The 16387-nt window shown below is 46.7% G+C and overlaps 1 protein-coding gene across 1 annotated transcript; it reads left to right on the top strand.

The window, feature by feature from the left end:
- Positions 1-1449: 1449 nt before the first annotated feature.
- LOC119652884 lies at positions 1450-11084 on the top strand. Its single transcript, XM_038057251.1, has 3 exons — positions 1450-1833; positions 2165-2294; positions 10780-11084. The coding sequence occupies exons 2-3, from the start codon at positions 2166-2168 to the stop codon at positions 10861-10863; spliced, it is 213 nt and encodes a 70-aa protein (XP_037913179.1). The 5' UTR covers positions 1450-1833; position 2165; the 3' UTR covers positions 10864-11084.
- Positions 11085-16387: the final 5303 nt, after the last annotated feature.

The following is a 16387-nucleotide window of genomic DNA, read 5'->3' as shown; positions in this document are numbered from 1 at the left end:
GCCGCCATTTCCAGAATCCGTTTCTCTCTGGAGTCTGATTGAGGCATGTCCTATTCAAGAGCCCTGGCATTAAAATCACCGCCAACCAGGATTTGTCCCTCCGTGCTCGAAACGGCGTCCTCCAGAGCATCAAGCCATCGTTCGACTTCTTTAATCGCATCACGGAAACCCTCTAAGATGGCAATGCCCACACCATATTGAGTGTGTGAGCTACCAAAATAGAGAAGTTTATAGCCATTTTTACCGCGTTCACGTTCAATGTCGCAGCTTTTGGTACCAGACCATCGGGTTTCTTGCAGAGCGCAGATATCAAAGCGCCTTTTCCGAAGGGCTCTTGCGAGTTGCTCGGTCTTTCCAGTTAGAGCACCAACATTTAGCGCGCAGATACGTATTTGTTTGGTTTGGACTAACTTGCTTACGTCCTGACGCCGTCCATGCGTCAAGAAGCCTTGCCCATTTCTCGACAGGACCTGGGCCCGTCCTGCCGCATCGACTGAGGTGGACGCCCTAGCATTTCTCCGAGGCTTGCGACTCAATCCGATCATCTTGTTTGTAACGACATTGTATGCATTTTCTTGGTCGGCCTGTCGCGGGACCTGTCATCAAAAGAAATCAGGTAGGACTTAGCATTTTGTTTTACTGAGGATAGTACAGAGTACGTTGTCTCAAACCCTGTTGAAATATTATCTTTTATATTTCATACAAAAACTAATTCTTTTCTACTTTTATTACTGTACCCTAATAAACCTTTTTATTTGAAAAGAGATAAAGTCCGGAACTCATTCTTTTACTGTTTATACAAGTGTGCATGTAAAATGAGTTAGATAAATGCTTGTGGTACATATAGTTACATATCTGCTAGTTTTGTTCAATAAGTACAGTCTTCGATAGACCTTTTTCAAGTTGGTTAGTCACTCCTTGCTTAATAGAAAAGAATAAATAAAATTAATAACAGTAGAACAATTGTGCTTTCATTTAAATAGATTCTGTGCCAATATTTCAATAAACCCTCCTCCTCTACCTGGGCTTGCGAGCAGGACATTATGTTAATAGCTGTCACTTCAAAAACCCAACCTGTTATCAACGTTTGTCTACAGTGAGTTATCGGGGTACTATGCAATCCACAAATGCGAATCTACAATGATAATATTAACAATACGTAGATGAGTACAATTACGAGGGTTTCGCAGTTTATGCAACAACATGTTGATTCATTTTGTTTTGAATTGATTGTCTAGTGCCGAAGGGAAAGATAACGAAGCTAGATATCAGCCAGCCACGAAAAAACGAAAACATCGCAGGAAACGCTACTACACCAGTTGTGGTTTAAGATACTCCAAAAGTGAGTAAACCTGATTTCATGAGGCCAGAGAGCCACCAAAATGTTTACGATTAGATCGAAGTCGCTGATCTTGAGTCACATCGTCTTCAGTTTCTAGCAGACTTAGCCCAAAGCTCGAGTAAACACTGAGTAATGCTGACAAATCTCCCACTTGTGCGGCGAGTGTGGGAAGATAGCGTTCCGCAGGCGCGAAGATAGGCGTCGGCGAGATCTTATTCAGCCACCAACAATCGTAGTCAGTCGTCACCGGAGTGTCGCATAGTAAACAAAGATTGTTTTGAGGTGTATTTCCGTCCATGCGTAGTTAGTGGTTTTGCGATTAGATCTTTGGGTGTGTGCACTTTTGAATGAGACCGCAGATAGCCTGTGACCGAGCCTGTCGAGGAAGAAGCGGTGCTTGCCTGGACTCAAACTGTTGGAGGTGGCTGATCGTGAAGTTCGAATCGGGAGGTGTGGTGTTCAGGCAGATAGAAAGATACATTCCGAATCAAGTGAGTAGAAAGTTCATTCATTCAATTACTAACGAATATCAGTCGTAAACAAGTTTTCATCGATATCCCAGTAAGTGCTCGGACTTGGCGCCCTTGCGTTGGTTTGGGCCCAAGGGACGCTAGCGCTTTCTAGATCGTCTGGGGTTTACTAACCTTTATGAATGAGAATATGTGAAACTTGTTGCGATTTTAGATGTCGAAGTGAATACTTGGATGTACGTGACACGCATCTGGAGGTTACTAACCAAATCGAAAACAAAACGCGTAGATCTCATTCCAAATAAGCACCTGCTTTACGGTTTTCACTTGCCTTATCCTCGTTTCATTACAGAATGAAAAATCCACTTTGGTTCATCGTTTGGCTAATCGTTTTGATCATCATTGCATTCCCCGTGGCCGCATTCTGCGCTGGGTGGTACATACTCGTGTATGCACTGACCGTGTGCATTCCTGGGCTGAGCGTAAGTAACGCCTAATCTAACTAATCTAATTCATAGATTCATGAAACTATCTAAATTGATTGACCCTGGGAATTATAAATTCTTGCGAGTCTGTATCAAAGGCGAGTGACTCATTATAGGTTTTAGGTGGATTCAGTCATATCTAAATATTTCCGTGTCAACTAAAAATAATTACATTGCGCAATGCGATAAGAAGATAAGTGCTTTCTACGGAGGCATATCTGCCGGTGTTTCTCGGTTGAAATCAGGTTGTTTTCTGCCTTAATTTGATTTATTTGGTTTCAGTAGTCTTGTTTTGGGGGCAGACGTTGTTTTCATTAATCTTGCATTGAATAGCAACACGAACCATCTTCAATCTTTAAAAATATCTTCAAACGAAGTGTTTTGAATAAGACAGACACCGTTTGATTATGATTGCAGGCGAAAGCTAACCTAGGGGGAATCGTGTTCTATAATTAGCGTTTGGATGATTTTATTTTGGTGTAGTCGAAACAATATAGACAAAATGCTTTCTTTTTATTGCCGTTGGAATGATTTTAAGAACAGTTTGATTCAGAATACAATGACTTCGGTCAATATTTAGAAACTAACTCTTGTCACTGAGGAATTCTTCGCATCCTAATAAATACCACGTTCCTAACATATGAAAAAGTGATTCATTATGTTTTGAGTTAATATCTTGTGATCTAAAAATATCGTTGGTAAAATTAAATATAAATTTTTTATCTATCAATAAATTCCAGACATTCAGTGTTTTAGACTTAAACTTCAATTATTCGGTAATCAGTGCACTTATCAACAGATTTTCCCAGAAGAGGGAGAAGAGGGATCCCAGGGATTTTCCCAGAAGAGTGGAGGAAACAGAAGCTTGTGCTAATCCCGAAGTCAAATAAACCTTTGGGTGATCCTTCGTCTCAAATCTAAAATTTACCGCAATGTTGTCCGTCCTGTCGTTTTCTATGGTTCTGAGTGTTGGCAAACTATAAAAGACAATGAACGGCGTCTTACTTGATCATATCCGAAATGAGGATATCCGCGATCGTTATGGGGTTGCACCGATCGTGACAAAGTTGGGAGAGAGGCGTCTTCGATGGTATGGTCATGCAATTCGTGCTAACGAGCTTTCACTTGCCAAGATTGGTCTGAACATCGAAGTCGATGATAAACGACCAAAAGGTAGGCCGATACAACGGTGGCTTGATACGCTGGATGGTGATTTAAAAGCCTCGAGATTGCACCCAAATCAGAGCCAAATGGCGAAACCGATCACGACGAGCCTACCGCGCTTGTGAACGGGACAAAGGCTGAGGAAAAAAGAAGATAAACTTATCATCATCATCATCATCAACGGCGCAACAACCGGTATCCGGTCTAGGCTTGCCTTAATAAGGAAACTCCAGACATCCCGGATTTGCGCCGAGGTCCACCAATTCGATATCCCTAAAAGCTGTCCGGCGCCCTGACCTACGCCACCGTTTCATCTCAGGCAGGGTCTGCCTCGTCTTCTTTTTCTATCATAGATATTGCCCTTATAGACTTTCCGGGCTGGATCATTCTCATCCATACGAATTAGATGACCCGCCCACCGCTATTGAGCCGGATTTTATCCACAACTTGATGGTCATGGGAAGTCACAGAGGAATGTGTGCGGGATATATCGTCTTCTACACCGATGGCTCAAAAACAGAACAAAGTTCTGAAGTCTGAGTCTACCTCTCGAATAAAAACAAGAAGTGTGCTTTTCCTTTGGGACAACATGCGGCCGGTTTTCAAGCTGAAGTATATGCGATCCTAAAGGCGGCAAACTGGGTGATTGACGAGCGGTTGAAGAGCAGGCGCATCGTTGTCGTCATAAACTGAGGACAAGCTTCCCATAATGACAGGTGACAGCGCTCAAATTTTGCTAGACACACCATACTTTTCCTGTCAGAATAAAACATGCATACCAAAAAGTTTATCCTGTCGAAGAGCAGGAGTATTGTGGGCATTCGGAAAGGCCATAATTCACTAGCTGGAGATATGTTCAAAATAGGAATTATTCACGATGATACGTGTCCCTCCTGTAATGAGGAAGCAGAATCCAAGGAGTCATATTCTCCAGTTGCAGCAGGTAGCATCATATCCACTAACGGAAATCATGCAATATATTAACGAATACAATGGGCCACCACGGTCTGAGTGCTGAGAGGCTTTTCATCATCATCAACAGCGCAACAACCGGTATCCGGTCTAGGCTTGCCTTAATAAGGAACTCCAGACATCCCGGTTTTGCGCCGAGGTCCACCAATTCGATATCGCTGAAAGCTGCCTGGCGTACTGACCTAGGCCATCGCTCCATCTTAGGCAGGGTCTGACCCGCCCACCGTAACCTATTGAGCTGAATTTTATCCACAAACGGACGGTCATGGTATCGCTCATAGATTTCGTCGTTATATAGGCTGCGGAATCGTCCATCTTCATGTAGGGGTCAAAAATTCTTCGGAGGATTCTTGTCTCGAACGCGGCCAAGAGTTCGCAGTTTTTTTTGCTAAGAACCCAAATCTCCGAGGAATACATAAGGACTGGCAAGATCATTGTATTGTACAGTAAGAGCTTTGACCCTATGGTGAGACGTTTCGAGCAGAACAGTTTTTGTAAGCTGCAATAGGCTCTGTTGGCTGAAAACAACCGTGCGCGGATTTCATCATCGTAGCTGTTATCGGTTGTGTTTTTCGACCTTAGAGAGAGGAGAAATTATCAACGGTCTCAAAGTTGTAGTCTCCTATCTTTATTCTTCCCGTTTGACCAGTGCGGTTTGATGTTGGTTGGTTGCTTTTTGATGCTGACGTTGCCACCATATACTTTGTCTTGCCTTCATTGATGTGCAGCCCAAGATCTCGCGCCCAATGCCGCCTGCTCGATCTGGATGAAAGCAGTTTGTACCTCTCGGGTCGTTTTTCCCATGATGTCGATATCGTCAGCATAGGCCAGTAGTTGGATGGACTTTAAGAGGATCGTACCTCTTGCATTTACCACAGCATCACGGATCACTTTCTCGAGGGTCAGGTTAAAGAGGACGCATGATAGGGCATCCCTTGTCGTTGACCCTTGTTGATGTCGAATGGTCTAGAGTGATTCTGCTGCTTTTATCCGGCCTCGTACATTGGTCAGGATCAACCTAGTCAGTCTTATCGATTTCGTCGGGATACCGAATTCTCTCATGGCGGTGTACAGTTTTACCCTGGCTATGCTATCATAGGCGGCTTTAAAGTCGATGAATAGATGGTGGTCCATATTCCAACAGTTTTTCCATCGCTTGCCGCAGAGAGAAAATCTGATCTGTTTTGCTGATTTGCCTGGAGTGAAGCCTCTTTGGTATGGGCCAATGATGTTCTGGGCGTATGGGGCTATCCGGCCTAGCAAGATAGTGGAGAATATCTTATAGATGGTACTCAGCAACGTGATACCTCTATAATTGCTGCACTGTGTGATATCTCCCTTTTTATGTATGAGACAGATTATGCCTCGTTGCCAATCGTCAGGCATTGATTCGCTGTCCGACACCTTGAACACCTTGGAGAGGAAAGCCCCTCTTTATCAGGCACCGAACCGGCGAGGAAATCAACACTGAAAACTGTGTGTCAGTGTCCACGCTTCGTGATCCACAACGACCAACGCGTTCAGAAGCCTGAATAGCTCACTTTTCCGAGTCTTCGCAGCAGAGAAAGAAGTTCGAGCCGAAGATGGGCAACTCCCGAAACTTGTATTTGGGATTGGATTTGAGGCTCTGAAGTACTGCGTCATGCTCCTGCGCCTTGACAATAGCCGAGAAGTCGAGTGCGGCGGGGATGTTAACCTCGGAGACACGTGACAAAGCGTCATCAACTATGTTGTCCGTGCCGGACACGTGCTGGATATCTGACGTAAACTGGCTTATAAAGCTCAGTTGTCGAAGCTGACGAGGGGACGCCTTGTTGGGCTTTTGTTTCAAAGCATATGTGAGAGGTTTATGGTCCTTGAACACTATGAACGGCCTGCCTTCAAGGGAGAACCGGAAGTACTTAATGCTCAAGTACGCGGCAAGCAGTTCTCGATCATAAGTGCTGTAGTTCCGTTGAGCGGGGTTTAACTGTATCGAGAAGAAGCTCAACGGGTACCAGACTTGGTTCACCTTTTGGTGAAGAGCAGCCCTACTGCGATGTCAGAGGCATCAACAAAAACAGCTAGAGTGCATCTTGTCGAGGAAATTGGAAGAGTGTAGCATCAGCCAGTTGTTGACGGGATTTATCGAACGCGCGGACAACCTCTTCAGACCACACAATCTCTCGTGTGCCCTTTGTTTTGGGGCCAGACAAGTACGCATTCAAAACGGACTGGTGTTGGGCGGCCTTGGGCAGGAAACGACGATAGAAGTTTAGCATGCCCAAGAACCTCCGCAAATCCTTCACGGCTTTCGGACGCGGGAAGCTTGAGATCGCTTGCACCTTGTCTGGGTCGGGCTGTATTCCGTGAGGGGAAATGAAGTGGCCGAGGAATTTCACCTGTGTCTGGAGGAACTTGCATTTCTCAACGTTTAAGACTAATCCGGTGTCAAGGGGCGTTGAAAAACGCACTCGAGATGGGTTAAGTGCTCAGACTCAGTGGAAGAAGCGACAAAAACATCATCCAAGTACACGAAATAGAAATCGAGGTTTCGCAGGACCGAGTGAATGAACCTTTGCAAGGTTTGCGCCTTATTGCACAACCCGAAAGTCATCCATGTGAACTCGAAGAGCCCAAAGGGTGTGCATATTGCCGTCTTTGGAATGTCTTCTGGAGCTATAGGGATTTGGTGATAGGTCTTGGTTAAATCCAAGGTCGAAAAGATGAGTGGAATAGGATATCGGTCTGGAACAGTCTGCGCGTTTAGCCTTCTGTAATCCCCACAGGGGCGCCATTCACCATTTGGTTTAGGGACCATATGGAGTGGCGAATACTAACAGCTACCCGAAAGTGTGCAGATACCCTGTTGCATAAGTTGTTCAGACTCTTTCCGTACAATAGTCAGCTTCTGGGGTGGTAGGGGACGCATCTTCGAAAAGATCGGAGAACGAGTGGTGTTAGTGTGGTGCTGCACATTGTGTTTCACTAGTTTAGAGAGTAGTAATCTGGCTGAACTTTTGGAGGAGTGCCCGAACACGAGAGTTGATAATGTCCTCTAAAAGTACGGAAAGATTGTTATTTGGGTGAGATGCGATTTGGCCCGACGAATTAAGGTTGGTCGGGGGTCCACCAGCAACCCATAGTGACACATGAAATCTGCGCCTACTATGGGGAAACTGATATCCGCCAGGATGAATCACCACGAAAACGTCCTACACAGGCCAAGACTCACGTCCACTTGCCTCTACCGGTATGTGTTAATTCGGGAGGAATTTGCTGCCGCCAGGACCCCCGCGGACCTAGTTTTTTGAGGTAGGTGCGAATTTACACGAGATCGTACATTTGGTGGCTTACTCGCCGAATCTGAGATGGTACCAACAAAAACTTTGGTTCGTAGGTTGTCCTGACTTCAGCTCGCCAACTTCGTCCGACGGCTGTTGAACGGCCGCTATGGTTGGGCGAGCGTGCACCTCGTGTCCCTTGTCGACTGCCAGTGCGTCCAAAGACCCGGAGACACACGCGAGGACTGCCTGGGTGCCCTCCGGGAGTCGACGCAGCCAGAGCGACTTCATCAAGTCATCGGTCTTCAGAAGCGTGTAAGAGGACCATTTTACCACGTCGGCCACCAGTAGGATGGACTCCTCATCCAGACCGACTATTGCGTAGTTGAACTGGGTCGCGTCCGCCGTTATTCCGGAGATCTGGAACTGTGCTTCCAGATGGACGAACCACAGCTCCGGGATCCGCCGCCAAAATGAAGGGACGCGGACAGCGAAGGCGGTCACATGTGTGTCTCATGGGTTTGCCGCGTCTTGATTATCAAACGACATAACTAAAGCTAAGTTAACGACGCGAGTGTTATCGAAGACGCAGCTGTACCAGATTCTAACAAGGCCCTGCACTGACTACGGCAGACCGCACCAACAAATGTCTGCACGAACGAAAAACAGAAACCAGCGACGCACCCCGAAGCGGACGGATTGATGCGCCGACCGCAAAGCAATAGCTCGCCAAAAGAGTGGAAATCCCGCGATGAAAAATTCCATAAACAAACAAAAAGACGACCCATGCCGCTGTCCGACGCCACAAAGTCTTTGCGCGTGCCCGCGTTCTGTGAGAATGCAACATTACTCGGTATGCGGCATTCTTCCGTTCCGTAGCTAGCTTATATTCATCATCAAACCAGCCGTTCCGACTCCTTTTGCGGCTGGGGACAAGTATGTTTGTGGCCGTATTTATGATAACATTCTTCAGGAGGGAGGGAGGAGGGCTGTATTGTGGATGGCTTCAGTGTTAACTCTCACCTGATTGAGGGAATTCTGGGTGGTGTTGTTATTCGAGCTCGGAGCACTATGCCAACGAGATAGTGATCCGAGTCTATATTGGCCCCCTTATATGTTCGGACATTCATCAAGGCTGAGAGGTGGCGGCGTTCGATCAACACGTGGTGAATTTGATTGAAAGTGGTCCCGTCTGGAGAGGTCCATGTATGTTTGTGGACTGCTTTCCGCGCAAACCAGGTACTTCCAACAACCATTTCGTGTGACACTGCTAATTGAATAATCCGCAGTCCTATATGCCTGCTAAACGGCATCGCAAACTTTTCGAACGGGAAATCTTTAATAGGCTTGTAGCAATCACAGAAAAGGATAGTGGTCTCTTAGGCAGGCAGTTCGGATTCCGAAAGGCAAGATCTATTGTCAATGTCATCAGTACGGTGACGGAAATTGCGGAGAAAGCAATGGAGAAAAAAATGTCAGGCGATGACGGCTTTACGGTTTCTTACCAGGGCAGAAGCAAATCGTCAGATGCTGCCTCACCTCTGCCCTGGGAGCAGCGTCACCGAAGCGGCTCGCAGATGGTTAGTGCTACTCCCCATTTGGTCTGGTCCGGCATTAAGTTGATGCGGACTTAGGACCCCACAAATCTCAAAAGCAATGGAGGCCAATAATAATAATACAATAACCTGTGGGGTTCCACAAGGATCAGTCTTCAGTCCCTTCCTATGGATAATAATGTATGACGGAATTTTAAAGTTGCAACTGCCCAAAGGAGTGATAATCATTGGCTTCGCAGACGACATCGGCGTGACTATCGTGGCACAAGATATTGATGAGATCGAGGTACTCACAAACCAAGCAATTTTTGAAATCAGGTCTTGGCTAGTGGAAGCTGGTCTGACACTCGCGGAGCATAAAACCGAGGTAGTTTTGATTACCAAGCGAAGGAAGCAAATGTCGATAAAGATCAGGATTGGTGAACATACATACAGTCGCAGGCAACGCTTAAATACCTAAGAGTGATGGTTGACCAAAGAAAGAAGAAAGTCCCATCTTGAAAATTTAGCAACCAAAGCTTCCGGAGTGGCTACATTGTTGGCAGGAATGTTACCAAATATAGGTGGTCCTAGGCAAAGCCGTCGGCTCCTGATCTCGAGAGTTGTCAGCTCCATCTTGCTTTATGCAGCTCCAGTCTGGGCACCGTCTTTGAAGTTGGAAGTAAATAGAAGAAAAATCGCAGCCTCATACCGATAGGGTGCATTGTGAACGTTGTGCGCTTACCGTACAACATCAGAGGAATCAGCTTGTGTGACAGCAGGCATGATTCCCATCGACATCTTGGCAAACTAGGGTCGACGCTTCTATGACTCATCATATGCAATCGGCATTTCGTATCCCTATTGTCGGCAATTGGCACGAAGTGAATCTATTTTGGAATGGCAAAAAAGATGGGATGATTCACCTAAGGGACGCTGGACACACAGGCGATTCACAATCTATTGAGGCCGTTGAAATGATCTTAAGAACACTTTTATTCAGAATACAATGACTTCGGTCAATATTTTGAAAACAATTCTTGTCACTGAGGAATTCTTCGCATCCTAATAAATTCCACGTTTCTAACATACGGAAAAGTGATTCATTATGTTTTGAGTTAATATCTTGTGATCTAAAAATATCGTCGGTAAAATTGTTATCAAATCATGAATAATTGGACATACTTCCCGTGAACTATGTATCCAATAAATTCCAGATATTTAGCGTTTCAGAGTTGAACTTCAATTATTCGGTAATCAGTGCGCTTATCAACATCTTTTGATAAGTCCGACACCTCAGAGAAAAGCACTCAAACACGTAGAAAAAGGATGATGTCACTCCTTTTATTCACGGGGAACAACCAATATCTATGACTATGACATATTTGCTGATAACGTTATCACATTCCTGAGAGTTTCTACCAGCTTCGAATGTATCACTGGATATTTCCATTATTTTCTTTCCTTCACATAGCACTTGATCAAACTAGTTATTCAATATTTGATATAATCAGATTGCTAATGCGTTTTTTTTTCTTATACTTTCAGGGTTTATCTGATTTGCTCTTGCAAGGTGCTCAGTTTGCACATTACTGCGCACAAGCCATGATGGATTGTCGATCATTATGCTAGGAATAGTACAAAGAGTGCAATTTTTAACTAATTGTTATGGCTATTTTATGCATTTCTTATATTGTACAGGTTGACTAGAAATACGTTCAAATTCATAATATCACGTACATTTAATGTTACTAGTACTAAGCAAAGTGTAGTGAAATTAGATGCAAATATAACTATTAACAAAATTGTTGAAGATACGCTGAAGGAATTTTAATAAACTTCAGAGCAAAGAACGAGGAAATTCTATTCATTAATTGCTGATATACATATCTATCGATAGAATTGCTACAGTGGGTAAGTGCAGAGAGTTAAGCAGTGGATTTCAGGGTACACTTTGCGAAATATAGCTTTTCAAGGGCCAATATATAGCTTTTCAGGAGTCAAGTTCGGCGGTCCTTTCAGAACAATTAAACAGTTTCATATAATTTTGTGTGCTCATCCGCAGGAAACAGTAACATCCGCGCTTCCCTACGAGTACCAAACGGATCGCAGACAGCCCATTGCAGAGCGAACTGGAAAGAAAAACGAAAGGAGGAAGGGACATCTGAAGGAGACTTCACTCAGGCAATCTTCAGGGCTCAAAAGATGAAGACATAGAAGAGCAAGAGACAACAACATGTCACACCATCAGAAAAACCTCTGCTTAAAATGAAGGCGGATACGAAGGACGAAGCACCAAAAGAAAAAATGGTGACACGAAGGAGGACTAGACCGTTGACTCTGCTTATTAAGCTGACGAAAGGCAAGACTTTTGCGGAAGTCCTTAGTGAATTCCGTTATAAAAATTAAACCCGAATATAACGGGAAAGCTGCGTCCTATGCAGGGACCGTCGCGCAACTGATGAGAACGTTGCGCATACTGCGGGCTCGGAGTTGTGTCCAGTTTAAAGAGCAATTGGAAAGAGCTAGGGCACGGTTAACATGATACGCATCCTACAAATCAATATGCACTGGAGTGCAATCGTTCATGAGTTACTAGCGCAGTTCGCTGCGGAGACCAAAGCTGATGTAGTACTCATCAGTGAGCAATGCCAAAACATGGACCTAGTTTCATGGCACCCTCCGGTACCGCTGCTATCTGGGTTTGGGACGGCACCCTCTTAGGATTCCTGTCCAAGGCCGAGGGAACGGCTTTGTCTGAACTCGGAGTTCAGGGATAACGTTCTTTAGTGTCTATCTTACGCCGAATGAGACGATGCCGGACTTTCAACGGAGGCTTGTTGCTTTGGAGGATGCTATCTTAGGCACAGATGGGCGGATTCTCGTCGGGGGTAACTTCAGTGCTAGGGCACTTGAATTGGGCATGCCTCACACAGACTTCAGATTCCCAGGAGGGCATCGAGACGTGGCAGACCTTCTATATATTGGTGGACAGTTGGAATCGCAGAGCTCCGGAAGGAGTGTCATAGGCTCCGCCGCTTAACACAACGTCTAAGCGACCGGGAGGAGGCATGCACCATAGTGACGAAGTACAAATCAGCCAAAAGGAGACTCCGCAGCGCGGGATTTTTGGGGAGTGGAATTTTTACCCACTAAAACTACCCCCGACTCCCGCCCTACCCAGTGGAATCACCTTTAGGAATTACATCATGGGGCAGAGTTAGCTTACTTCAGCTAGGTGTCCTTCCGTTTACCCGCGAGGTTCGCAACCGCACCTTCCTCACTTCTTCTTCTTTTTGCAGTTTATCCTGGATTACTGCGATCATGGAATTGATCGCATCCCAATCCTCCTGGCAAGTTACCATTCTCCGGACAAAATTTTCCGTTGATAGCACTTCACTTAGAGTTTCCTCTAGGTTCCTCCTTTCTTCTACGAACCTAGGACATTGGAGAAAACGTGCGCTGGTTTCTCTGGGATCCCGTCGCAGGTTGGACAATTAGGTGAGGTGTCCAATTTAAACCTGTACAGGTATTCACGGTATCCTTCGTGGCCGGTAAGAAACCACTCCCCAATGGAAGAGATCAACCTGTAAGTCCAACGAGCCTTTACTGATTGGTTCCATCGCTGTTGCCATCCCTTTCAGCTTTTTTCACCTGCGATAAAGGAGAGGTGGACCTGGTGTTATAAATGTTTATCGCCTCGGTTGTCAGCATGTCAATAGTCATCATTCCCGAGATGATGAACGCTACCTCATCTTTTTTTTTTTTTTTTGTGCGTACACGGAGGTGGAAAATCTTAGAAAGACACGTCTGCCGCAGCTCCGCCGCTCGAAAGGCGGAACTACAGCGGGCGCGTGTGGGATTCACACCCACTAAAAACCACCCCCGACCTCTCCAGCCCCAGCCCCGCGGGACCACCATTGAGGTATTACTTCGCGAGGTAAGTTTGCTCTTAGGCACTCATCCTTCTCCTATTTGCAGCTTTCCTTCTTCTTTGTTCCTTCAGCAACTCCTCCTGCATTTGGATGATTGCGGAGCCAACCGCAAGCCACTTCTCCTCGGACTCCAGCATCTCAGTAACCAAGCTCTCCGGGGTCCCGCTCCTGCCCAGCACCTGGTTTAAGCTCCTTCTCTCCATCGCAAATCGTGGGCAGTGAAACATCACATGCTCTGGATCCTCCGGTATGCCATCGCATCTGGGACAGTTCGGAAAATCATCCAACCCAAAGCGGTGCAGATATTGCCTGTAGCAACCACCGTGTCCCGTCAGGAACTGGGTAATGTGGTAGTTGGTCTCCCCATGTTTTCGCTCAAGCCACACACTAATGTTGGGAATGAGCCTGTGCGTCCACCGACCTTTCGCAGACTCGTCCCATCTGCGTTGCCAGAGATCAAGCGACTCTGACCTTGCCGCACTTCTACGCTGTGCATGCCCCTCCATATGTCTTGCGTTGTACAGGACACTCATTTCTTTGGCCAGAATGTCAACCGGGATCATGCCTGCCACCACCAATACTGCCTCATCTGATGTGGTTCTAAAAGCACTGCAAACCCTCAAAGCCATCCGCCGGTAAACCGAGTTCACCTGCTTCCGTCTCTGAGAGTTTGCAAGCGCCTCTGCCTACACAGACGACGAGTAGAGCAGGATGGAGCACACCACTCCGGCTAGCACCAACCTCAGGCAATGTTTCGGCCCACCAATATTTGGCAACATTTTTGCAAGTGCCGTGGTGGCACTGACTGCTTTTTGGCATGCATACTCTAGGTGCTCCCTAAAACTCAATTTGGTGTCAATTATTACCCCCAGGTATTTGATAGCCGGCTTTGATACGACCGTATGTCCACTGTCTCACTGGTGGCAGTGGGATTTGTATCGTGATTTGCCGTCGGATACCAGTCGACTCAGCTGTGAATGAGTACCTGAGTCAAATCAGGGTAATAATCTCGGGCGAGCGCAATGCTGACCACATTGCCTCCTAGTGTACCGTGACGGTCTTGAATGAAGTGCTCTAACACACTTCAAGGCCCTGATCCAACATGGATTGTTGCGCCAACGATTATTATTATTATTATTATGTATGTCCACCGACCTCCACTTTTACAGTGTTATTTTTACTGCGTTTCGTTATTAAGACCGCTTCCGTTTTCGCGTCCGCCAAGGTCAGCCCGGCTTTTTCTAGCTAGGACTTTACCGCTCTCACTGTTTCTGTTGCGTAAACCTCGACATCTTCTGGGTGTTTTGCTGCAACAACCACAGCTAGGTCATCAGCAAAGCCGACAATCGTAGTCTCCTCTGGGACGGGAAGAGCAAGCACTCCATTATACATGATATTCCACAACAGGGGACCAAGTACCGATCCCTGTGGTACCCCGGCTGTGACAATGTACTCTTTGGGGCCCTCATCCGTCCCGTACCAGAGAGTCCTCTCTGAGTGGTAGTTTTCCACCAAATTCGCTAAGTATCCGGGGACACTTATGTCAGCCAACGCCCGTTTAATTTTATTCCAGTTGGCGGAGTTGAATGCGTTTTTGACATCCAACGCCACCACGGCACAGCAGCCGCCAGAAATCCACCTTTTGCCAGGTTTACCACCATGCCAATTGCGTCCACCGTAGAGTGGGGGCGTCGGAAACCAAACTGGCGTTCCGACAAATCATTGTTGGCTTCGACGATGGGCAGGAGTCTGTTGTAGATGACTCTCTCCATCATCTTCCCCATTGTATCCAACAGGCAGATAGGACGGTACGACGCTGGGTTTCCAGGTGGCTTGCCAGGCTTCGGAAGCAACACCAACTTTTGCTTTTTCCACTGGGCAGGGAATATTCCTTCTTTTAGGCACGCCTCGAAGGTGTTGGCGAAAAGTTCGGGCCTAGTCTTCACTGCCAGTTTCAAAGCTCGATTGGGGATGCCATCCAACCCTGGGGCCTTGTTGTCACCGAACCTACCACATATTTCCCGCAGCTCCTCCACAGTTACAGGCGGTATTATGCCGTCATTTAGCTGGACAAAAATTTGCCTTCCCCTATTTTCGTGGTGAGGGAACAGAGTGGTAACAATCTGTTTCAGGAGGCGCGGACAGGTCACCTGGGGTGATTTCCGCAGCCTTTTTATCACCACTCTGTAAGCCTCGCCCCAAGGGTTTATGTCGGCTTGGTCGCACAGCTGTTTGAAGCAGTTCTTTTTACTCCTCCGAATGGCTTCCTTTAGGCGGCCACGCAATTGCTTGTGTGCCTCCTCTCGACCGTCGCCACCGGGTTTTCCCCTGAGCCTCTGGCAAAGCCTCCTTGCCCGAAAACATGCGGCTCGCAAACTTGCGATTTCGTTGTTCCACCAGTATTTGGGTTGCCTACTGGGAAGCAATCGCCTTCTGGGCATAGTAGCATCGCATGCTTCCGTCACCCATCGAGTGATCTGGGTGGCTTTCTCTCCAGCCGTACCATTCAGGGATATGTCGGATTTGAGCAGCGCGGAAAACGTGTCCCCCTCGAAAGCTTTCACTGTCCAGCCAAGCATACCACCCGGCATTCTGCGAAAACTCTTTTTCGAGCTCGATCCGCCCTTGATCTCTATGCAGATTGCCTGGTGGTCGCTGTGAGTATAGTCCTCACTGACATGCCAAGCGATTCTACTGGCTAAAGTGGCACTCACGTATGTCAGGTCCACTATAGACCCCAGGCCCCTTCCCCGGAAAGTGTACGAAGACCCAACATTCGCCAGTACCACGTCCAACATTCGCCAGTACCACGTCCAGCTCCGCGAATGCTTCGAGGAGAACACGTCCCCTGACATTAGTTACCCGGCTACCCCATTATGATCGGCCAACGTCCTCTTGCATCTAAAACAAGACCAGCAAGCATCCGCTCATACTCGACGAGTGTAGCGCTGGGTGGAGCATAGCAGCTGTAGATGTGGATGCCCTTCACATTCGTTCTGATGAAGCCCTCCTCCGGGTGCTCCATTATTTCCTCGAAGGCTTGTTCTCCACAAGTCCACAGCACTGCTTGGCCCGTTTGGTCTTTGACCCAAATACTACCACCACGGTTTCGGTATGGTTCACTTAGTATGGCCACATCGATGTTTTTCTCGCGGATGGTTTGCGCGAGTAGATTCTGCGCCGCCTCGCAGTGGTTGAGATTGATTTGTATCAACCTCATC

The sequence above is a fragment of the Hermetia illucens genome, chromosome 3 (genome assembly GCF_905115235.1).
Source record: "Hermetia illucens chromosome 3, iHerIll2.2.curated.20191125, whole genome shotgun sequence".
NCBI classification, from domain to species: domain Eukaryota; kingdom Metazoa; phylum Arthropoda; class Insecta; order Diptera; family Stratiomyidae; genus Hermetia; species Hermetia illucens.
Note: the sequence above shows the minus strand (reverse complement) of the source record. Positions and strands in the feature narration are given on the sequence as shown.